This window comes from Acomys minous (assembly GCF_964271855.1).
Source record: "Acomys minous genome assembly, chromosome: 7".
In the NCBI taxonomy this organism is placed as follows: Eukaryota; Metazoa; Chordata; class Mammalia; order Rodentia; family Muridae; genus Acomys; species Acomys minous.
The window spans coordinates 72,467,579-72,493,020 of record NC_140488.1 but is presented as its reverse complement, the minus strand read 5'-3'; the positions used below and the strand labels follow the sequence as shown (position 1 = coordinate 72,493,020).

The window sequence follows — 25,442 nt, the reverse complement described above, 5'->3', positions numbered from 1 at the left end:
ATATATCTTAATAAAATTTGGGAAAACAACAGAAATTATGTAAAATCTGTGTTCATACTCCAAAAACATGATCAGAAAGTGGGTAATTTGCAAGTATTTAGAATCTGTACAACATAGTTTTAAATAACCTATGGGTCACAGGAGTCTCAAGAGAAATTAAAATGTTTTAACTAATTGAAAATAAAAGTACAGCACATCACTTGCATGCTGTAGCTAAATTTTGGAGAGATAATTATAGGATTAAATATCTATAAAACCAAAGAAAGAAAATTTGAAGGGCCTGAGTTAAGGATGCACCACAACAGCCTGAAGAGGTAAGAGAAGTAAATACAAAGCCAGCAGCAGAAAGAAAACACTGACAATGAGATGGTAAGAAATCACCAAAACTGAAAGCAATACAAAACACATTAACAGAAGACTTCGATCCTTGTGTTTGCAGCCACCACCACTGACGCCATCGACCACCACCGCAGCAGCAGTAAACTGCACTCTGGGCCCAGTCTCTGTCTTTGTCTCTATGGCCAGGAGCCACCCAGAGCCAGTGACCTGCTGTTACTGTGACTAACCAGTCCCAAAGTGGCTGCTGTGGTTCCTCTGCCCCAAGGATACCTCTCAGAAACCTCAGGTGCTTGATCGTTCTCAGTTTCGTCCTCCCACTCCAAATCCACCCAAGCTATTCCTGACATAATTTTGCTGCCACAGGATTGATCCTATCCCATTGGCTCATTCTCCACATGCCTAATCCACTAGCCCTCATCCCTACTGCCATCCTAGTAGCTGCCTCTATGGGTGCTATGGTGTAGAGATCCAGTGCAACCTTGCATCTGTGTACGTGGACCCACACCCAATGTTCCGTGCACCCAAGGCTGACTTCTACAGGCAGACTACTGCATAATCCCAGCCCTGGCCCACACAGCTGCACACATGTGTATACCTCCAACTCAACCCCATAGCTGCCCACACTCATGAAGACCCTCTTTCTTGCCCCTGAATATTAGGATTCTGCTTCAGTCGGCCTACCTGTGATGTCATCGCCTACCTGCCACAGGGGAGTGGCCCTGCCCAGGGCTATATAAAAGGGCAGACTCTCCTGTGGCCCTCTCTCCCCCCTCACTTCCTCTTCCTCTTCCTCTGTTTCTGTCTCTCTGTATCTCTGTCTCTGTCTCTGTCTATCTGTCTCTCTCTCTGTGGGGGTACCCCTCCCCCCTTTTCTTCTCTCCTCATGCTCATTTAATAAACTCCTCTATAACATAATATCTGCTGCTGGTACCTTATTATCTTATATCTTCTTTTCTTATATTTTAAATCATTACACTGACAGCTCTATAAGATGAGTAACCAAGGAAAGTCATGAAACATGCATGAACACAGAGGAAGGCACTTGTGAGGCTACAGACAAGGCAGCCATTTGCAAACCAGAAAGAGAGCCCTCAGAATAAAGTAAACCAGCAGGGCAGTGGTGGCCTATGCCTTTAATCCCAGTAGTTGGGAGACAGAGGCAGGGGGATCTCTGTGAGTTCGAGGACAGCCTGGTCTATGTAGTGAGTTCCAGGACAGCCAGGGCTACACAGAGAAACCCTATATTGAAAAACAAAACCAAAAAAAGAAAAAGAAAAAGAAAAAACTCAAAAGGGGGCAGACACGATAGATCAGTGGGCAAAGGTGCTTACTGCTAAAAGCCCTATGATCTAAATTCAACCCCCAGGAAGGAGAGACCAACTCTTATCTCCACAAGCATACATGTCATTATCCAACAGGGAAATCAAAATTGTAAAAAAGGATGAAATGCCACTACATACATATACTAAGGATTAGAGGCAAGATGCCTGTAATGTAAAAAAGGAGCTAGGGAGATGGCTCAGTAGTTAAGAGCAGCGGTTGCTCTTCCAGATGGACCCAGGTTCAATTCCCAGTACCCACATGGTAGCTCACAACTGTCTGTAACTTCTGTTCCAAGAGATCCAACTCTGTCACAAATGCAGGCAAAATACCAATGTACATAAAATAAAAATAAATAAACATTATTTTTAAAAAGTAGGACAGACATATTAAAGATAACAACAGCAACTGTTGATAATGAGATGGGAACACTAGAATCATTGGACACAGCTAGTGGAAAGGAAAATGATGTAGTCATAGAAAAGACTGCTTGCTTCATAGAGAGGAAAGCATAAGACCTGACAGATCTATTCCTCTGTGTAAACCCTAAGAAACTTGAGAATTATGTGTTCATAAGTGCTTGTATGGAATACTAAAAGCAGCATTATTCCCTGTAGTTGTATTGTTCCTATTCTTATTCATATTAGGAAAAAGTAAATGGAACTTAATAGCCACCAATTGATGAATGCAAACAAAATATGATTTATTCATAAGTGTAATTGTATTCAGCCATTCAAAGAACAAAGTACTAGCAAATTTTTGTGTCTTGAAAACATGGTGTCACACAAAACAAACAAGCCCAACATAAATACTGCATGCTGTGCCATTCATTCTATTTCTATGAAACATCCAGGATACACAAATCCATGGAAACACACTGTAGATTACTGGTTGCCAGTGGCTGGGAGGAGAGGTGGATCTGAAATGGGCAGTAATGGGGCAATAACCATAGGATGGTTTCAAACATGTGTGAATACACCTAACAATATCAAATTGTAATGGGGACTGCAGAAGTGGCTCGGAGGTTAAGAGCACTGTCTGCTCTTCCAGAGGTCCTGAGTTCAATTCCCAGCAACCACATGGTGGCTCACAACCACCTATAATGTGATCTGATGCCCTCTTCTGGTGTGCAGGCACACGTGTAATCAGAACATTGTTATGCATAATAAATACATCTTTTTAAAAACATTATTAAATTGTATGCTTTAAAATAAAATGTATATTATATTTCAGAAAATCAGTCACAGATTTCTATTTTAGGGAATTAAAATACAAACAAACAAAAACAACATAATTTTTGGCCAGATATGGTTGTGCGTGGCTTTAACCCCAGCACTCAGAAGGTAGAGACATGTGGATCTCTGCATTCAAGACAAAACTGGTTTACATAGTGAGTTCCGGTCCAGCCAGGGCTACATAGTGAGCTCACATTACATTGTTTATATTCACCCCATTACGCTCTACTGTTACCACTGAACCCCTTTTCCTTTCCAACAAACCTCCCTTCTACTTTAGTGTGTGTGTGTGTGTGTGTGTGTGTGTGTGTGTGTGTGTGTGTGTCTGTGTCTGTGTGTTGTGTAAAACCCATTATGTTTAATTGGGGCCGCTTGCATGAGGATAGATGGGGCTTATTTATTTAAGCAGGGAAATTTTACCAGGGGCTAGACCACTGAGGAATACAAACCCCTTTCCTCACTGGTATCTCTTATTGCCTCATCTATCCCAGACTTGGGGATGAAGAAGCCAGAAGCACAGAAATACCAGTTGGGACACACATAAATTTACCCCCAGCTCAGTTCTTTCTTTTTTTTTTTTTCATTTTTTCTATTAATTTATTCTTGTTACATCTCAATGGTTATCCCATCCCTTGTATCCTCCCATTCTTCCCTCCCTCCCATTTTCCCCTTATTCCCCTCCCCTATGACTGTTCCTGAGGGGGATTACCTCCCCCTGTATATGCTCATAGGGTATCAAGTCTCTTCTTGGTAACCTGCTGTCCTTCCTCTGAGTGCCACCAGGTCTCCCCCTCCAGGGGACATGGTCAAAGGTGAGGCACCTGAGTTCTTTCTAGCCAAAGGAGACCAGACAAGGAACAGAATAGCTAACTGGAAAACCTTAGATGGTAGATTACCTGTATAGTATATATTAATACCACAGAAAAGGACTCTAGTTCTGCCTTCATCTTCACAGCAAGGCTAAGTTTGTTGCTTTGTCTCCCATACTTCGGAAGTTGCAAAACAACAAAAATGGTGAAAAGAGAAGGCCAAACAGACAATCAGGACTTCTCACCTTCACTCATCAACTGCAAGACACTTCCATCTTCAGGATTACTGCAAATGATACAAAAGGCCCAAATTCTTACCTCATCCAGCAGTACCAAGTACCCGGCTGCTAGTTGAGCATCAATCAAATCAATGGGGAACGTGGACTTTCACCTCCAACAGGGAGTCACATAAGGATGCAAAGAATGCAGCAGCTCAGCTTCCCTCAAGGGAGCAGAGCCAGCAGACATCAGTCAAAAGAGAAAGCTCAAAGAGATCCAAGCTCTCAGGAGGTAATATGAGGACACTCAAATTTACTTGGAAAAAAACTTATTGAACTGGGTATAATGTACAGGACTTGAATCCCAGTACTCTGGTGGCAGAGGCAAATGGTTCTCTGTGAGTTCAAGGCCAGCCTGGTCTACAGAGCAAGTTCCAGGACAGCTGGGACTACACAGTGAAGCCCTGTCCCAAGAAAAGAGAAAGAAGAGGGGGCTCAAACGAGAAGGACAAATAAATCCACACCAAACTACATAATAATTAAAGTTTCAAATATTAACAATAAATAAAAATATTTAACGCATCCAGCAAATAAACAAAATATCATTGACAACTCAAAAAAACACCTGGACACATGAAACAAGCGGTATAACCTTTCTCAAATGCTGAAACTATTGTCTGTCCAAAAGTAAACACCTACTAAAAATAGGAATGAAAGTACCATGGCTATTTTGTCAGATCCGGAAAAGTAAGGTAAGTTGTTGCCAACGAGCCTCAAGATCAAGCAAAGGGGGTGGGGAAGAAGTGATACAGTGTTTGGGCACTTCTCCCAGTGTGCACAAGGCTCTGGGTTCCATCCCCCGCATGGGAAAAGAAAAAAAGAAAAAAAAACCAGAAAAGAGAACATAGAACAAAAACTAAATAGGAAAGACAACAAAAATGTCAAATATCTTAGAATATCAGTAACAAAGAAGGAACTGTAAGTAAGCAAAAATACTAATACCTCTCACATATTTATAAAGAGTGGTGGCAGTTGAGTTGCTTTAAATAAATCATTTAAAAGACAGAGAAGCTGTGATCAACAAGACACAGAATAACTCATGGGAATGTCAGCTGATAGAACCATGTTGGAAAAACTCTTTAACTGCTTTATTGAGTTCAACAATCTTTGTTTTTAAAAAAATCTATTTTATCATTAACTGTGTGTGTGCAGGTGTCCTCAGAGGCTAGAGGCATCCAATCTGCTGTAGCTGGAGTTACAGGCTGTGAGCTGCCCAAATAATGAGTGTTGGGAACCAAATTCAGATCTTATGAAAGGACAGTATGTGCTCTTAACCTCTGAGCCATCTCTCCAGCCCCAAAGTTCAACACAGTTTTAAGTATATGGCCCAAAATTCCACTTACACATATCTACTCAAGAAAAAACTAAAATGTGTTTTACAAAGACATATGAACGTCCATAGTAGTATTTTCTTTTTTTTTTTTTAACACAGGGTTTCTCTGTGTAGCCTTGGCTGTCCTGGACTTACTTTGTAGACCAGGCTGGCCTCAAACTCAGCACTGGGTGACCTCAACACCCAGCTAGTATTTTCACAATATATAAAACCCAAATGTCATGACCAGGTGAATGGATAAGCAAAATATGATATACTGCAACAATGAAATACTATTTATCCATTAAAAGGAATAATTCAGGGGCTGGAGAGATGGCTCAGAAGTTAGGAGCACTAGCTGGTCTTCCAAAGGTCCTGAGTTCAATTCCCAGCACCCCGATGTTGGGTCACGACCATCTATAATCAGATCTGATGTCTTCTTCTGCTCTGCAGGTGTTATATGCAGACAAAACATTGTATGCATAATAAATAAACAACAAAAAAGGAATGAAGTCTTAATAAATGATACAATATCATCAACCTCAAACAAAAAAGCATTAAGCAAAAGGTGTCAGTGATAGGCGGGCGTGGTGGCGCGTGCCTTTAATCCCAGCACTCAGAAGGCAGAGGCAGGCAGATTGCTGTGAGTTCGAGGCCAGCCTGGTCTACAAAGTGAGTCCAGGACAGCCAAGGCTACACAGAGAAACCCTGTCTCAAAAAACCAAAACCAAACCAAAACAAAACAAAAGGTGTCAGTGCCAACATATTTTATAATATAACTTATTTGAAAATCTCTGCTGAAGAAATACTAACTCACAACACAGACTGATGGTTGCATAGCAATGGAGATGAGAAGTGAGGGTGGAGGATATTGAAAATGAGGCAATGGAAACATTCTAGAATTAGTTTGTGGTGATGAATGCACAACTCTGTAAATTGGCTAACATCAATAAATTGCATGCTTGAACAAATAAACAAAGCTATCTTTTAAAACAGCGAACCCCTCTCAGACCATTAAGCCTGAGACTTTGTGCCTCAGGCCTCTATCTATTAGCTGAAAGAATTGCCCTCATGACCTTCTTTGCACATTAGGTAAACAAAGCCTTCTACCACCTGCTTTCCTCGCTGTCCACGCCTCAATTCGCTCTCCTAAAAGCTAACTTATCATTTAAAAACCATTATGCTTCATGTGTTCACTGACAGTGGAGACACAAAACGTGTTTTTCCTCTGCTTTCCCAATCTAAAAATCCTCCTGTTGTTCAGCAGAACTGATTACCTTTGTAATCACTTATGCTTTTCTGCACAGAGTACGTGGAGGATGACAAATGAGCTGACCTGAGCGTACTCGTACATTTGGCCAAGGGTAGCAGTCCTTCAAACTACTTTGTCCTTTCGCCTTCTGACTAAATGCCAGTGGCCTCTTTCCAATTTATTTAGTTTGTTTTGTTTTGTTTTGTTTGAGATAGTGTCTCAGTAGTGTCCCAGGCTGATCTCATAGTTACTATGTAGCCAAGGATGAATGTGAAATCCTGATCCTCCTGCCTCCACCTCCCTACTTCCCGGATTACACATGTGCACCTGCATTCTCAGTTTATGCTGAAGATTTGTCCTTGGGTTTTCCTACATAGTAAGCAAGCACTCGAGCAACTCAGCCACATCTCTGGACTCTCCGCTTTGCAACTAACAGTAGAATTTGTCCTTCTTTTCCATCTCCCTTAGCCACTATTGCCCAGTTTTACAATAGTTCCGATGTCTTAATGCAGTTATCAAAAAATGCAACTCTTAGACCTTTCCCTTTCTGTCAAGTATTCCTTCCTAGATTAGTTTTGAGTGATAAGAAGCAGAAGCTACCACTGGCACAGAAATCAGCATACTACTACGATTCCCTCTAGCTATGGACTTGCTGGCCTCTTTCTTTATATACATGATGCTTCTGAAACATTTTATCTCCTCTTTGACTTTGTTTTGATTCTTTAAAAGAACTGGGACAGAATATTGAATTTGATCTGAAGTCTAAGGTCATTCACTCTCATTGTTGATATAATATGTTTAATAATAGCACCAGGAAAACCAATGGTTTTTATGAAATACTTTAAGATTCTATCTTTTATCCTAATCTCTGGCTAAAGTAAAGCTCTTTATACAACAAAAGCTGCATTTGTTCCTTATAGATAATGTTACAGCTTTTTGGGGGGGGGGGAGGACAGGGTTTCTCTGTGTCGCCTTGGCTGTCCTGGAACTCTCCTTGTAGACCAGCCTGGCCTCAAACTCACAGTGATCCACCTGCCTCTGCCTCTCGAGTGCTGGGATTGAAGGCTTGCTCCACCACACCAGGCGTACCGCTTACATTTCAATTCCAAAATAGCCAAGCTATTGAATACAGTGGAAAAAATAATCTCCCCCCACCACCACCCCGAATTTCTGAGACATTGAAAGCACTGAATCCAGGCTTAAGATCCTTGATGATTAGCCACAGGGATCCTGGGAACCAAACTCGAGTTGTTGGGTTCTCTGCTATAAAAGGCATGTTCATAACCTCTGAGCCATGTCTTCAGCCGGGGAAAAAATAATCTTAATAACAGCAATTCCTTGGTATTTGAACACTCACTGACAGAACAGATCTCTCCCTCACATACGTACATATTCTGCTTATTGTCACTGTGATGATGAGGCAAGGCTCATTCTAAATTCCAGGCTCTGCCTGTTTTCCCAGTCACACCATGTAATCAGAATGAAAGGTCTAGTGCAGAAGAAGGCAAAGGGAAGCCAGTGTTGATATGGAGGCCCACGATACTCATTCTATTACAGAGCCGCTGCACAACTTTATCGTCTTAATTGCACAAAGTCTGTGCTACTGCCAGATACCAACCGGTTTGGTACATTACTTAGAAACTCAAAATAGGTGATGTCTGTATTTTAGCAGTGTAGAGATGAGGTAGAACATTTGAAATGGGGGGGGGGCGGGCACAATGGAGAAAAGGTCACTACAGACCTGAATGAATTATTTAAATTTTGTAACGTTCAGTTCAACTCAGTTCAATCGTCTTTTTGAATGTTTTTTTCCTTTGTTTTATGTACATCGCTGTTTTTTGCCTACGTGTATAACTGTGTGAGGGTGTCAGCTGGAACTGGAGCTAAAGACAGTTGTGAGCAGCCATGTGGGTGCTGGGAGCTGAACCAGAACTCTCAGAAAGAGCAGCCAATGCTCTTAGCTGCTGAGCCATCTCTCTCCAGCCCATCAGTTCTTCATCTATAAAGACAGATATAAAGATGTAACTGAATGAGTCTCTAAACTACCATGTCCTCTCTCCTCCTCCTCCTCCTCCTCCTCCTCCTCCTCCTCCTCCTCCTCCTTCCTCTCTGTCTCTGTCTCTCCTCCCCCCTCTCCCTCCCCCCTCTCCCTCCCTCTCTATCTCTCTCTTTCTTCCCCACTTCCCCAGAACTAGCTCCGTAGACTAGGCTAGCTTGACTCAAAGATTCTCCTACCTCTGCCTCCCAAGCGCTGGGATTAGAGATTTGGGCCATTATGCCCGGCTTCAAAACTTCAATTGCAAACCTGCATATTCTTATTCATGAGAACCAACAAAAGTGCACCACCCCATCCAGCCTTCCTAAGCAACTTTAGACACTGTAGCTGTTTGGCTCAGAATACAGGGCTTTGGGAGTCAGAAGAGAGTCCAGATTTAAAAGCGCATCTGTCATTTACTAGCTCCATGATCTTGGACAGATTATTCTCTTTGTCTCTACATTACCCTTGTGCAATATGAGACTCAGCATGATACGGTCCTCACAGTGTTGTGAGGGAGGTTAAATGAGATACGTACACAGAGCACTTAGCACAGTCGGTGACACTTAGCAAGTCCCCAAAGTACCATTCAACATAAGAAATTAATAGAAAGTTTCCTCTTTTGTAAAATGTTAATAAAAAATGTTTTCCCTTTTCTCAGGATTCTCTGCGTAAGGGATTGACATATGTGTATCTTGAGATATTTTGGGCAAAGTCCTAAACTCGCTTTTATAGAATTTGCTATCCCTCGACTGCGTGCATAGAGGTAAATATATCCCGCATTAATTAAAAGACACTAAAACGAGAACGTATGTCCCCTGCGTACAAGAGACTGACGTCCGAAACGCAGCACGAAGATCAGCACCCGCAGAGCGGACCTCGAGAATTCCCTGGAGTTCACCTCTACCGGCCCCCTCCCCTTGGAGGCGCGCAAGCGTACACCGAATTTACTCCCTGGTCCCTCATGCCCCCGCCTCCAACCCCCGCGCTGTCTGCACAACACGCAGGCGCGTCTCCTCAAGTGCTTTCCCTACCCCCTCCTCTTTCTCTTCAGTTCATTCCCCCTCCTCTCCCAGCAGCTCCGCAGGTTCAAACTCTTCTCCTGGAGAGTGGCGGCGATCGCGAGGTCACGTGATGAGCATCCTGCTGCCCAACATGGCGGAGTTCGACACCATCTCGGAACTGGAGGAGGAGGAAGAAGAGGCAGCAACGTCGTCGTCGTCGTCGTCGCCGTCGTCGTCGTCGTCGTCGGTATCTGGGCCCGATGAGGACGAGGAAGATGAGGAGGAGGAAGAAGAGGAGGAAGAGGAGGAGGAGGAAGAAGAGGAGGAGGTGCCGCCCCCGCCTCGGGTAGTGAGCGAGGAGCATCTGCGGAGATATGCCCCAGACCCTGTGTTGGTGCGCGGTGCCGGCCACATCACTGTGTAAGCGATTGGGACGGGGGCTTGCCGAGGCTGAGATTTAGCTACAAACGAATGAAAAAGGGCATTGAGGGGCCTGCGGAGTGGGGGAGGGTTGACTAAGAGATACTGTTAGCAAAGGACACCTGGTCTAAATGGAGACACCGCAGGTTGAATAGATGCAGTGTAAAAGAAGCAGGGAGGATGATGCATCGACCCTGAGGAAAGAGTGAGTGTAGGACATGTAGTTGCAGGGGGGAGGGGGAAGCCAGAGGCACTGGAGTAGGGGTGATCCGCTTGTGCGTGTGCTGGCAAGTGAATAGTCTTAAACTGCAGGATGTACTAGGCTTCTCTGCTGCCAAGATTGAAGGCTAGTGGAAAACGGCTACTGCTGTGACATGTGACAAGATCTAGGTTTGGATTCTTCAAAACAAAAATGTGATGCATTTTGTGAATAATATAAATATTCATCCACCTACATATTTATCCATCCATTCTTACTATCTAATGCTTAGATGAATGAATATCGTCATCCTTTCTCTGTTGAACGCACTACTCTGACGTTCCTTTAATATCACATCCTGAGAGGTTCAGGTTGATAAGAATCTATGCAAAGTAGGAAGAGCAATGGATACTGAGTGAAAGGTCTTGCTTGCTAATCTCAGTTTCCCTTCTTACTGGCCCCATGACCTTGGTCAGTTGATTCTTACTTCCAGGCCCTGGGTTCTCCACCTCCAAAATGAAGGGTTTGGAGTGCGAGGTTTCTAAGCCCCTTTGGGTCCGAAATAATTTATGACATCTACAAGGGATCTTGTATGTCCAAACACTAAATATACAAACGTTAAATAGAGAGAAGTTAGCCCTTGATGAATTGAAGATGATTTCTTTAAAACTTATCCAGCATGGATTCTTTTACATTGAAATCCTGTATCATCTTTGAGAAAACAGAGTGTGCAAGGACTTAATATCTTCTTGGTTGTACAGTAAAAGAAGAAAAATTGATCTCTGGGCTTTGAAGAGTCCTTCTTTGCTTGGATTGTAAATACTTGGCATTTTGAATATGGTGTTGTGTTCTTTTGCTGCGTTTTCCAACTACATTTGCTCCTTTCCATCATGTCAGACTATTTTAGCTTTTGATCATGGCTCACATAGTCCCTTTGACTCAGTTGAGTGCTTGCATGAAATCATTCAATATGTACCAACTCCTCAATAGTGTTGTCTTTTAATTTTTCACAGTTAACCATTTTAACTGTAATATACTTTTAAAATCATTGAACGGATGTATTATCAAATATTTTTCAATTGTGGAAGGCTTTGGGGAGACCTTTAGGCCTTATTTTTTTTTTAATTAGGTAATTTTAAGACAGTTTTTCTCAGTCCAAGATTTTTGCAGATAACCTGCAATGTTCAGGTGCCAGCTTACTGTACTGTTAGACTTGCATTCCTTTTTCACTAGGGAGACCATTATTCAAGCTAATTATGATTCTGGTGTCCAGGATTCTTTTATGCAGATTGTTTTAAATGACCAAACCAAGAAAAGGTATTTTTTTATGCTGACCCATAATTTTATGTTACAACTCCCCCATTATTTTTTAAAATTCTAACAATGAGTACATAGCAAGGAAGCATAATTTAAGTTCTCTAAAACTTCCTTGTAGCTCCATTCTACTCTCCACACAACCAATTTCCTTTCTTCATTTAAAACAGAGCACCAAGATTTGCTGTGTCTAGCCCCTTACAGGTAATAACTCCCCTCCCCCAGTTTAAAAATTCTGGAGTTAGGTGTAAAGGATAGCACCGGTAGCGTCTTGGTATTGTGTCAAGAAGAGTCCAGAAAGCATAAGTCAATACTTAAATCACTAGACATGAAGTTAGTTTTGAAAATGGTTCAGTTTTATTGTATACATTTTCTCATTTAGGAAGAACATTTGATGCTAAATATCTAGCAATTTAAGAAAAAATACGACCTGTTTAAAAGGTCTGCAAAAACCTAGGCATGGTGGTTCATACCAGTGATGCCATCACTTGGAAGACTAAGACAGAGAGAGTGCCATGAGTTCAAGGCCAACCTGGGGCACATAATAAGGTCCAGGCCAACCTGGGCTACAGAGTGAGACACTGTTGTTAATAAAAATGTTTGGTTGGGACTTGAGACATGAACTGTAAAAACTGATTGTCAAATGAACTAAAATCCTTAAGAAATAATCTTAATCTGATACATCTAAAGTATCAAATTTTGTTTCATTCTTTTTCTGACATAGGCATGTGTAGATTGCTCTAAACTATATGTTGTATTGGTTTCGTGGGTGTTGTAGTGATGAAACTCAAACTATAGCATTGTGCATCCAAGCAAGTACTGCATCACTGAGCTACACCCCTGCCCCTAAGTGAGTGAACTATTTCTTGTTCTCTTCTTGTAGGCTGACTTTTTTCTATTCTGTGTGCAGCATTCATCTATAGAAGATTTTGCTTCTATTTAAAGTTTAAATTTTGAGAGTTGTCACCATCAATTACATTTTTTTTTTTCGAAACAGGCTTCCTCTGTGTATCCTTGGCTGTCCTGGACTCACCTTGTAGACCAGGCTGGCCTTGAACTGACAGTGATCTGCCTGCCTCTGCCTCCTGAGTGCTGGGATTAAAAATGTGTGTCACCAAGCCCAGCCAAACTAGATTTTTTTTAAAAAGGAAAGTATTTTGTAGCTTTTTACCATGAGTAAGAGATAACTATTTAAGGTGGTAGATATATTTATCCTGATTCTAACTCAGTATATCTTAGTATCTTAAACTCAACATTTTTTCCTCACCAAATGGGTTGTATTTCCAGTTGCCACATTTGTAGCAGGGGCACCAAAATTGTACTCTCCCAAGGTAATGTTTGAAATCTTTGAGTCATTTTGACTCTTCTCCTTGAATTGCCCTATGTCCAATTTTCCCAGAATTATGTCATCATATATTTGGAAATATGCTTAGATTTTTTTCATTTTCTCTGTTCCTATTTGGCACCACTCTTGTTTGAGTTGCCATCATCTCCTTCTTGAATTATAGGCACAGTCTGCTGCCTCTCGCCATTTCATCGTACATGCTTGTGCCAAATTAATTTTCTTAAAATTCACTGTGCTGCTGCAAACCTGCATTGGATCTTTATTAGATCTGAGTTCTCCCAACATCAGGATTTAAAGAGTCCTTCTCCTTACCCAAGACTCCTCTCTTCTGCCTTCCAAACTCTTGTCTTCTAGCCTCCTCCCAAGGTCTTGTACGAGATGGCAGTCCCTGGCTCCAATAGTACCTCACTTTGATCCTATCTAGAATCTAGTCTAGATTGTCCTATAATTATATTCAGTCCTTCAAAAACAAAAGCCTTCTGATACCCACATATCCTTTAGCTGCTATCCACATGTGCTGTATGTAATTCCTCTAATCTGGATTCTCCCACCTTAATTGTGAAGAATCTGGCCCCAGTTGAGAGCACTGTGATCAGAGAGTAGGAGTACCTTTAGTTCTCCCAGTACTTGCCCGGCATGTCTTTTTCTTTTCTTTGTTTTTGTTTGGGGAGAGGTGGTTTAGGACAGGATGTCTCTGTATAACCCTGGCTGTTCTGGACCAGGCTGGCCTCAAACTCAGAGATGGCACCTGCCTCTCCCTCCCAAGTGCTGGGGTTACAGGCATGCACCACCACCACCTGGCCTCCTGTCTTGCTTTTTATATACCAGTGATCCATCTGGTAGGTGGGCGCGGTAGGGCACTCCTGTGTTTTCGGTTATCCAGTGGTTCCAAAGATGTATCTCTGTAGCTGACTCTGCTCAGGCTTTTACCTAGGCTACTTCACTCTCAAATGTACCTTATCGCCCTCTATTCTCCATCTCAGTTGAGTGTATCTCCTGTTCCCTACCCTTTCTTCTTCTCACATTTCCCAAAGCTAAGCATTGAGCAATTATTAATAAAGAACTTAAGTGCCGCTTGTTTTCCTCTCTTCTGCTACTTCTCTGATTCCGGTCTCTTTTTCCACCCTAACTAGTTGTCTAACTAGTTGTCTAACCCCTGTCCTTGTCCACTCTGACACCTATCCTTCATCCTGTTGCTTGATTAAAACATCAGAAGTACAGATTTAATTGAACTGCTCTCCTGCTTAAGATTAGTCTGGTTTCTGCTTCATTACCAGGATAGAGTCCAAGCTCTGGAACATAGCATACAAAACTGGACCTAACATGTCTCCATCATCTCCTTCCATGTCCTTTGCTGCTTGTATGTTATTTGTCATAACATGCTATTTCTTTTCTTTTTAATTTTTTTACTTTTTATTTATTTAGTTATTTGGTTTTTTGATACAGGGTTTCTCTGTGTAATAGCCCTGGCTGTACTGGACTCACTTTTAGACCAGGCCAGCCTCTAACTCACAGAGGTCCATCTGCCTCTGCCTCCCTAGTGCGGAAATTACAGGCGGGTGCCACCACGCCTGCTATTTCTTATCGTCTATGCTATTATCTTAAAATGCTGTTTATTATCTTACATGTGTTCAAGCTAGTGCCTCCATCCTAAATGCCAACACACACTTCCTCTCACCCTGACTATCCAAATGTTACCATTTGTTATCAGTCTTCTTTGACCTTGCTAAATTGTAAGCTACAACAGCAAAAACAGTCCTTCGTTCCCTATGAATCTTCAGTGCCTACCATAATACCTATTTAAGTAGGGTCGTTGAATGTTGATTCATTTTCATGATAGTCCATGCCCATTGTTATGCAAACTATACTGCAGGCCCTCAACAAATGCTAGGTGGTAGAGTCTTGCTGCAAAAAGGACTCTATATAGCTGTGATGTTATCATAATCCCAACCATGAGGCATCATCCCTTTCCAGCTGATGGCCTCAGCATCCCTCTAGGAAGCTTTGTTAAGTTACACTGTGTGCCAGGGTTCTCCAGTTCACTTATATCATCTTCATATTTTGGCCTTCTAGTTACTTTAACAAAATATGAATGTTAACATGAAATTAATTATAATTAAGCCAGGTGTGGTGGGGCACATCTTTAATCCCAGTACTGGGAGGCAAAGGTAAGTGTATCTCTATGAGTTCAGAGCCAGCCTGGTCTACATAGTAAGACCCTATCCTTATTTTTTAAAATTACTAAATTAGCTCCCATAGGTTTGAGTCTATTAGGAACAAAGTAATGAATATCACTTGCAAGTATGAAGTATTTCAGAAATGCAGTATATATCAGTTAACTTTTCTTCTTTTTTTGGATAACTATCAGGGCATGGTATATTAAAATGCAGAAAGCATGCATCTGATAAGATTTTTATTATAATTTATTTAATTTTATTCTATGTGCATTGGTATGAAGGTGTCAGATCCCCTGGAACTGGAGTTATAGAGGGGTTGTGAGCCACCATGTGGGTGCTGGGAATTGAACCTGGGTCCTCTGGAAGAACAGCCAGTGCTCTTAACCACTGAGCCATCTCTCCAGCCCCATCTGATGATACTGTGTTTATAAATAGAACCACACTTAAAAATGTATGGCTATCTGCCCTTGCTAGAGTTCCTTATATAGAAGTTAGTTGAACTGATTGTTGGATTATCAGTTTTTGGTGAGTCTCCTTAGATATAGAATCAAAAATAGACGGTGAAATTTATTTATTTTTATTTTTTAGTTTTAGTTTTTTGAGACAGGGTTTCTCTGTGTAACCTTGGCTGTCCTGGACTCACTTTGTAGACCAGGCTGGCCTTGAACTCCCATGATGCACCTGCCTCTGCCTGCCAAGTTGACTGCACTGATTCTTAACCTGAGCACATGAACTTTCATTTCCACAGGGTTTTACATGATTGAAAATAGTCATTTTTACAAGCATGAAAAGCAAGAAATATAGGGGGGCAGGGAAAAATAAGGAAAAAGATCCATTTTTTTTTGGCCTCCATTTCCTATAATCCAAAAAATTGTTCCAAGAAAATAAAATGTAGAGGCATTGAAAACACTTAAAGAAAATTTAGTCATTGACAACCACCACCTTGGTCAACTTCAAACACATAATAGACTCTACATTTAATAAAGTCAATAAAATGACTGCATGAGTGGTTCCCAAGTGCCTCTTTGTCTGCTGCTGAAGAGTGCCACATCTTGGCTAATGTCTATCACTGATAAGCAATGAATAGATGCGTTTGTGTAGCCTCTGTACAGCCGTAGCCCTAGTTCTTTTTTTTTTTTCCCAAATTTATTTATTTATTACATACACAATGTTCTGCCTACATGGGTGCCTGCCCACCAGAAGAGGGCACCAGATCTCATTATAGATGACTGTGAGCCACCATGTGGCTGCTGGGAATTGAACTCAGGACCTTTGGAAGAGCAGCCAGTGCTCTTAATCTCTTGAGCCATATCTCCAGTCCCAAGCCATAGTTCTTAAATTCACAGTTTGCTTATGAAACAGAGAAAAGTATTTATTTAACACCAGTTATTTTAATATTATGTTTGTAGCTACTAAGTGAAACCCTCAGAATTAAGGTTATTTGAAGTAAGCATCTTTTTATGTCCTCACTGCTAAAGAAAGAAAGCAAAATTAAGAACGAAATCCTTGTTAAGTGAGAATAGGATAACTATTTCTTGTTAGCCAAAATTATGAGAGTATTGGCCTTGGTTTGCTTTTCATTAGGCTTTGTCTGGTTTCTGAGAGGGATTCTCGATACATTGTCCAGCTTGACCTGGACCTCACTATCCTCCTGCCTCGTCCCGGGATTATAGGTCTGTGCCACTATGCTGGCTTCTTTATATTTTATGGTATAGAAACAGTTTTCTGTAGTCACAGGTTTTGTACAAATCGAACCGTTTACAGATCAAAAATATCTGAAAAAAAAATTACCATCTACATTGAGCATCTGTGGACATCCTCTTATCATTATTCTGTAAACAATATAAAAGAACAATAATTTGTATGGTAGTGCATTAGCTATTACTAGGATGATTTAAAGAATATAGAAGGATATACATGGGTTACACGCAAATACTACGCCAGTTTAAAATAAGGAACTTCAATCCCAGCACTTGGGAGGCAGAGGCAGGCTGATCACTGTGGTCTACAAAGGGAGTCTAGGATAGTCAAGGCTACACAGAGAAACCCTGTCTCAAAACTACCCCCCCCCCAAAAAAAGGAAGTTGGGGCTGCAGAAGTGGCTCAGCAGTTAAGAGCACTTGTTGCTCTTACAGACAACTCTTTCTTAGTACTGCATGTAGAGGTTACTACGTGGAGTTCAGAATGGAGTTCAGATTCAATTCCCAGTACGCATGTGGATGTTCATAACCACAAGTAACTCTAATTCCAGGATATCCAACGCACCTTTCTGACATCTGAGGGTACCAGGCATACACATAATATACAGGCATACATGCAGGCAAAATATATCTGTGATAAAATGAAATACATATGAAAACTTTTAGTAAAAAAATTAATATAAGGGACTTGAGTACCCAAGGATTTTCCTATCCAAAGTGGAGCTTAGAACAAGCTCTTACAGACACCGAGAGATGTCTACATGTTGCTTATAATGGTTTTTTTTTTAAGAAATAAAAATAAGCCGGACAGGGATGGTATATGCCTTTAATCCCAGCACTTTTGTTTAAAAAAAAAAAAAACTTCTTTTAAAAATATTCTTTTGGGGGCAGGCATAGTGGCGCACGCCTTTAATCCCAGCACTGGGGAGGCAGAGGCAGGTAGAGCTTTGTGAGTTTGAGGCCAGCCTGGTCTACAAAGTGAGACCAGAACAGCCAGAGCAACCCAGAGAAACCCTGTCTCAAAAAAAAAAAAAAGGAAAAAAAAGAGTGATTTGCCTAAAGTCAAGTTCCCATCTAGTTAAGAAGTAGTGAGAACTAAAACTTAATATCTTTAATATAAATAAAAGTAAAGTTCCCTTGATGGGGAGGATAGCAGGCTACCAAGAAGAGACTTGATACCCTAGCATCATATTCAGGGGGAGGAGGTCCCCATCAGTCACAGTCATAGGGAAGGGGAATGGGGTGAAAGTGGGAGGGAGGGAGGAATGGGAGGATGCATGGGATGGGATAGCATTGAGATGTAATATGAATGATTTTATTTTTCAATAAAAAATAATAAAAAATAACTAAACAAATAAAAGTAAATCCTCTTCTAAAATATGGAAACAATATTTTAAAAAGTAAAGGAAGTATTTTTTACTTCTTTCCTTTTTTGTTTTGTTTGGTTTTTTGAGACAGGGTCCCTCTGTATAGCCCTGGCTGTCCTGGACTCACTCTGTAGAGCAGTCTAGCCTCAAACTCACAGAGATCCGCCTGCATTTGCCTCTGCCTCTACCTCTGCTGAAATTAAAGGCATGTGTCACCACTGCTCAGTTTTTTATTTGTTCGGTTTTATTGTTTTTTTGTTTTGGTTTTTTGTTTTTGTTGTTGTTGTTGTTGTTTGGTTTTTTTTAGGGAGGTGTTGTTTTGGTTTCTTTGTGTAGCCTTGACTATCCTGGACTCACTTTGTAGACCAGGCTGGCCTGGAACTCACAGACATCCTCCTGCCTCCGCCTCCCAAGTGCTGGAATTGAAGGCGTGTGCCACTGCCCAGCCTTGGTTTTGTTTTTTCTTTTTTTCTTTTTTTTTTTCTTTTGGTTTTTTGAGACAAGGTTTCTCTGTGTAGCCTTGGCTGTCCTGGACTCACTTTGTAGACCAGGCTGGCCTTGAACTCACAGCGATCTGCCTGCCTCTGCCTCCTGAGTGCTGGAATTAAAGGCTTGCGCCACCACACCCGGCTTGGTTTTGTTTTTTCAAGACAGGGTTACTCTGTAGAGGAGACTGGCCTCTAACTCAGATATCTGCCTGTAATGTTTTATTCAGAACATAATCTATTCAATTTAATATTATTTTTAAGGCTTATGTATGGGTTTTTTAGATCCCTTAAGTTTGGTTTTAGCTGGCACATATGTCATAAAGTTGTACATATTCAGGACACATTTTTTAAATCTGAAGACCAAAAGAAAATGTCATGGGTTTATAACATATTGTGAGAAAGGACTAAATATGCTGAATAGAATAGATTTTGTTCTTTCTTTTTAAGGTTTGGATTGAGCAACAAGTTTGATACAGAATTTCCGTCAGTTCTGACAGGGAAGGTAAGTGGATTTGCGTTGAATTTTCCAATTCTAATGCACTGTGTTATGGTTTATTCAATGTTATGACAAATGCTTTGACTCACCGGTAATGAAGCCAAATAACAGGAGGCCTCTCTACATGGAAGCTGTGTTCGCAGTGACTAAACGGTGTTTCCATGACTACCAGCCTCTGGCCAGCGATTTTGTTGGTTCTTCCTTAATGTCAGCCATTGTTTATTTACCTGTTCAGCTTTTCCAGTGTTGCCTTTTTTGTCCAGCACAGGTAGCTGTAATTGTTTTCATTTAGATCTATAATTCTCAATCTTTTATTGCCAAGGTTATCTTTTAATGGTGTCACTATTATTTTTAAAGTGTTATCTGCTATGCATCATTTATTACTGATAAAAAGGATCACGGTTTTTGCTTATATGTTTTTCTTCCTTTCAGATTGAATTTTTAAAATCGGACTCACAGCAATAAATAACTACCTTTCTATTCCCAGGGTTCTCTATATTCCATTGTATAGATAAGCATTCATGCTCAAAATTCAAACTTCGCAGGTTTCAAAGCTGTAAGTCTACATTAATGTACTGCCTGATGATTTTTAAATAATACTGCATTATATACTGAAAACTCACCAAAGTCAACAGATTTCAGGTTCTCTAAAAAAATGATAAATGACTGTTTAAGGAGCTATGTTAACTTGCTTGACTGTAGTAAGTATTTCACTATGGGTGTGTATGTACATGTTGAGCTGTTGTCATGGCATAGGTCTGCAAACCGAGCACTAGCATTCAAGAGGGTCATGAGCTCCTGACTAGCCTGGGTTACATAGTGAGAACTTGTCTCAGAAAAAGAAAGAAGGAAGGAAGGAGGGAAGGAAGGGGGAGAAAGGAAAAGAGAGGGGAGGAGAGAAAGAACAGAGGCATGCTGCATACTTGAAATATTGCCTTTTTAAAAGCACTGTATTTGGAACAATTCTCTTACAGAAATGCAAACCATCAGCTTGGGAAGATGGCTCAGTGGGCGAAAAAATGACTGCTATACAAGCGTGAGAACCTGCATTCAGACCCCCAGCACCCATATACAAGCCACAATGATTGGCAACTGTAACCCCAGTGCTGGGTAGCAAAGACAGACAGACAGACAGACAGACAGATCCTAGGAGACACTCTCTGGCCAGTTAGTCTAGAAGAAATGATGAGTTCCAGGTTCAGTTGGAGACCCCATCTCAAAAAATAAGATAGAGAGCGATAGACCTTTGGAGACACCTGAAGTCAATCTCTGGCCTCCACACTTGCACACATGTGCACACACAAAGAGAGAGAGAGAGAGAGAGAGAGAGAGAGAGAGAGAGAGAGAGAGAGAGAGAGTGTAAATGGCTTTGGTTTCTACTATCTTCTACCTTCCTCTCCTAATCATTTACAATGCTTTGCCAAGGGCAGCAGCAGCTTAAATTTAGATGTATTGGACTGAAGAAAGAGATGACTCAATGGTTAAGAGCACTGGCTGATCATCCGGAGATCCTCTGTTCAATTCCCAGCAACCACATAGCAGCTCACTACTGTCTATAGCTCCCATGGGATCCCATATCTTCTTCTGGTGTGCAAATGGCAAGTGTATGTACAAACAAAACACCTATATACATACATAAATAAATCTTTTTAAAGCTTAGCTATATTTTATAAACATTATTAATAAACATTTTCTCCAAATGTATAAAATTAAACATGGAAATATCTCTTCAATAATAACATATAGGCAAGAACATGGTAGCTTTAATATTAAAATTAAAGAACAATGTAAAACAAATAATCTCCAACAGAAAATTTATTTATATTTCCCTTAATGATACTGCATGTGTTGTCTGGGAAATTACATCCAGCTTTAATATTAGCTGCCTTTTTTTTTTTTTTGAGACAGGCTTTCTCTGTGTAACCACCTTGGCTCTTCTGGAACTCTGTAGACCAGGTGGTCTCAAACTTACAGAGATCTGCCTGCCTCTACCTCCTAAGTGCTGGGATTAAAAGCGTGTGCCACCCCCACCTTCCACCCCGGCTCTAGCTTAATTTTTTTTTACATGCTTAAAATTAGAGTTCTAGAAAGTTCTAGAAAATTAAAACCTTCAAAAAGTCAGTAAATAATAGCTCTCAAGCATAAGCAGTATCCATTTTTAAAAATTAGCCATTTTTGTGGTGACGTACCTTTTTAATATCTTTTCACAGCTCTTCGTTTCTTTCCAAATGTTCTGGAACTGAAAATTCTATTGCCCCAAAAGATACTAGAATGTTTTTAAAATCAGAGTTGTAAGAATGGTAAGCTGGATGTGGGTTGGGGTTCGATATTTACTGTACATATAGTCCTTGGCTGGTGCCATAACTTGAGCAGTACCCCTGGGCCCAGATCTGCCCATCATAATGTTCTTCTTGTAGGTTTCTAGGACCCTCTGGATCCTTCTGTTTCCCCATTCTCCCTTGCTTCTCTCACCTAAAGTCTCAATAAGATATCCTACCCTCTGTCCCACTTTCCTGATAAGTGAAGACTTTCATGAGACATGCTCCTTGGGCTAGTGCCCTTGATGGGGAGGCCTGGTGGCACTCAGAGGAAGGATAGCAGGTTACCAAGAAGAGACTTGATACCCTATGAGCATATACAGGGGGAAGAGGTCCCCCTCAGTCACAGTCATAGGGGAGGGGAGTAAGGGGAAAATGGGAGGGAGGGAAGAATGGGAGGATACAAGGGATGGGATAACAATTAAGATGTAACAAGAATGAACTAATAAAAAGAAAAAAAAAGAATGGTAAGTATCCATTCATACAACCTAGATGATCTGGGTGGGTGCTATTCTTGAAAACATTTCTTCTTCTTCTCCTTTTTTTTTTTTTTTTTTTTTTTTTTTTGGTTTTTCCAGACAGGGTTTCTCTGTGTAGCCTTGGCTGTCCTGCGCTCACTTTGTAGACCAGGCTGGCTTTGAACTCACAGCGATCCGCCTGCCTCTGCCTCCCGAGTGCTGGGATTAAAGGCGTGCGCCACCACGCCCGGCCTTCTTCTCCTCCTCCTCCTCCTCCTCCTCCTCCTCCTCCTCCTCCTCCTTCTTCTTCTTCTTCTTCTTCTTCTTCTTCTCTTGTCTGTCTTTCTTTTTTAGAAAGAATTTTGTTACGTACCCTAAGCTGTCCTGGAACTCATTATGTAACCCAAGCTGGTCTCAAACTTGTAGCAATCCTCCTGCCTCAGCTCTCTAATTCTTATGATTAAAGCATGAGTCATCATGCCCGGCTAACACATCTATTCCTTTCAGGTGATTATTTGTACAGTACACATCATACTGATATACAGATGTTTGTTCAAATATGTGCTATTTCTATTGTATGCATTTTCTCATGTATTGGGTAATACAGAAATGATAATGCAATGTTTTCTTAATATGTTTTTGACATTGAGAAAAGCGCTAAAAATAATTCTGAAATCCTGATCCATGTTTGTTTGTTGCTGTGGACCAAGCCCAGCACTTTGTTCACACTAAGCATGTGTTCTGCCACTGAGCTTCATCTCTGGTTCCTAAAGGTCTAAGTTTTAAAGTTATGTGATTATAATATAAATACAAGTTTTATTTCCTTAATGAGAAGAGTCTTTTTCCCCAGTAGGTACTACTTCATTAGTATAGATTAGTGTGGATTATTAAAAAACATTCCTGTAATAAGGTGGGTCTTATATAAATATGAAAAACTAAATTAAAAGGTCTTAATTCCCAACTTAATCTTCCTTGTGTAAATTGTCTTAAAGTGAGTAACTTTAATAACCTAACAGAAAAGAATTCCTCTTCATAAATATCAGTCTTTTGGCATGAGTGAGATAGTCTAAGGAGCTGGCTTGAGGTTTAAAAAAAAAATTACAGCCAAGTGGGAAAGTCTAAAAGGCCATTTGGTAAGCTCTACAACTCACTATTAACTTTTTGCTTCTTTTGTGTTAATTCTTGTAAGTGCAAAAAAAAAAAGATGGTTTTCCCTATTTCACTAAAGGTAAGTTGTCCTGTCATGATAGGACAAATCTTGTAGGTGTACGTGTATATACACACACAGATTCTGAGCACCAGAACGTGAAAGACTGACGTAAGTTTTAAAAAAAAAGAGATGAAGACGTCTTCCTTAGCTGGAAAGAAGAAAAGGGAGTTGTGGGGAGAACAGTGTTTAGTGTTGGGAATGGTAAGCCATAAAAATTGACCTCCTCTATTGTGATCCCGTATGACAAGTGATTGATAGGCCTGTGTCCCTCACAATGAGGGAGGCAAATCAGTCCTGCTGGGCTTTGCTTCGATTTTTGTCTGTTTGCAGAGTCTCCTGTATCCTGTTATAAAATATTATGACCCTTTCCCCCCACCTTCAAGATGTTGTTTTCCTTTTTCTTTCCAAGAGAGTCAAAAGGAATGAAATGGTTCTTTACAACCTACTGTCCGGCTAGAAAGTCAGAGGCTCCTAGCCGGCATCCAGCACTGGGACCACTCACTCGTATACAAGCAAATGAGTCCAGCCACACTAACTGGGCTTCTGCACTTAACCAATCCTTTATCTCGTGTTTAAAGTTGACGGTTGCTGGATTCTCATCCCCTAGCTCTGTTTTGTGACTTGTACTGCTACTCAAACACAGGGTTTGGTTTTTCCCCAAAAGCCAGTCCTGGCATCTTTTTAAAGTCAAAATGTCTACTGTAATATATTGTTTGAGATTCTAGTGAAAGGTTTTCTTTTCAATATGTTTGTCTTGTGAGCCAAAATTTCTCATTTTTAGTAACTTGACCAGTTGAGTTTTAAATTGTCTATAGTAAGAGAGTATCTCTTAAAAGTAGAGTGTTAGAAAAGGAAAATTGCCAGACTTGAAGAGTGCTGGGATTGTCATTTTCTGAAACATGTAATGAAAGGCAGTTTCCTAACAAACTGTGTATACCATGATGTGTAGTTGGTTTCACTCACATGTTTCAGATTAAAAGCTACCCTTTTCCTCAGCCTTCTAATACTGTTGTTTTTCCCTGCTTAAAAAAAAAAAAACTTCTTTTTTTTTCTTTCTTTTTGGTTTGGTTTTTTTGTTGTTGTTGTTATTGTTTGTGTGTATATGTGTGCATGAGTTTGTGTGTGTGTGTGTGTGTGTGTGTGTGTGTGTGTGTGTGTGCATGAGTGTGTGTGTGTGTGTGTGTGTGTGTGTGTGTGTGTGTGTGTGTGTGTGTTTCAAGACAGGGTTTCTTGGCTGTTCTGGACTCACAGAGATATTCACCTGCCTCTGCCTCCTGAGTGCTGGGATTAAAGGCCTGTGCCACCATGCCTGGCTGAAACGTTACTTTTTTTTTTTACAAATCCTTATACACTGTTTTGTTCTTTTGGATAGATTCATTTCTATCTCTGGTATAACTCTTTACTTTTAATTTTTTTATCTGTATTTGCATACTTGTTTTTAAATAAAAGTTTAAATCATAATTACAAACTTTTTTGGGTTTTCAAGACAGGGTCTCTCTGTTTACCAGCACTGGCTGTCCTGGACTCACTTTGTAGACCAGGCCTTGAACTCACAGAGATCCACCTGCCTCTGCCTCCCAAGTGCTGGGATTACAGGAGTCAAACTTTCTTTCTTTCTTTTCTTTTCTTTTTTATATTTTGAGACAAGGATTCTCTATGTTATCTTGGCTGTCCTGGACTTGTTTTATAGACCAGGCTGACCTCGAACTGACAGTGATCCACCTGCCTCTTCCTTCCGAGTGCTGGGATTAAAGGCGTGTGCCACCATGCCCAGCTTCAAACTTTCTTTTTAATATGAAAAAATGTTAATTGCCAAACCAATCACTTAAGTAGCAAAAGCACAAACGTTGATGATTACAACTACTGGAAAACACAGATTTGCCAAGAAATGAGGAGGCAAGTCTTTAGGATCAAGAAGAGAAAATGAAAACTGATTCTTCACAGAAAGTCCCTAAACCAACAACAACTCAATAAATTAATAACATAGTATATTAAATTTTCAGAAGACAAATAAAACAGTGAAGGACTTCTGGGCTGAGTGGCCCATGCCTGCAATCCCAGCACCAAAGGAAGAAGAGGCAGGCAGATCTCCATGAGTTCGAGGCCAGCCTGGTCTACAAAGTGAGTCCAGGACAGCCAGGGCTACACAGAGAAACCTTGTCTCAAAAAACAAAAACAAAAGTAAATAAATAAATGGATCATCAAAGGACTATAGGTGGAGCATCTGCTTAGTGTGGGCTAACCCCTGGGTTCCATCCCTGGTTCTGAGAAGAGGGAAAAAAGAAGCAGAGGGGAGGAATATCTCTGAACTGAAGAGCAGTGAAATGTCCTTCAGAGTGAGGCAGATTATTCTTTCATGTACAACC

At 40.8% G+C, this 25,442-nt stretch overlaps 1 protein-coding gene across 1 annotated transcript in view; it reads left to right on the top strand.

Annotated features, from left to right (window-relative positions):
- Positions 1–9,519: 9,519 nt before the first annotated feature.
- The window catches only part of CHIC1 (cysteine rich hydrophobic domain 1), a 44,735-nt gene continuing 28,812 nt past the window's right edge, over positions 9,520–25,442 (top strand). Inside the window, exons 1-2 of the mRNA XM_084790317.1 lie at positions 9,520–10,004; positions 19,042–19,096. Of these exons, the coding sequence (XP_084646443.1) occupies positions 9,715–10,004; positions 19,042–19,096 (345 nt within the window). The 5' untranslated portion in view covers positions 9,520–9,714. The remainder of the gene's footprint in view (positions 10,005–19,041; positions 19,097–25,442) is intronic.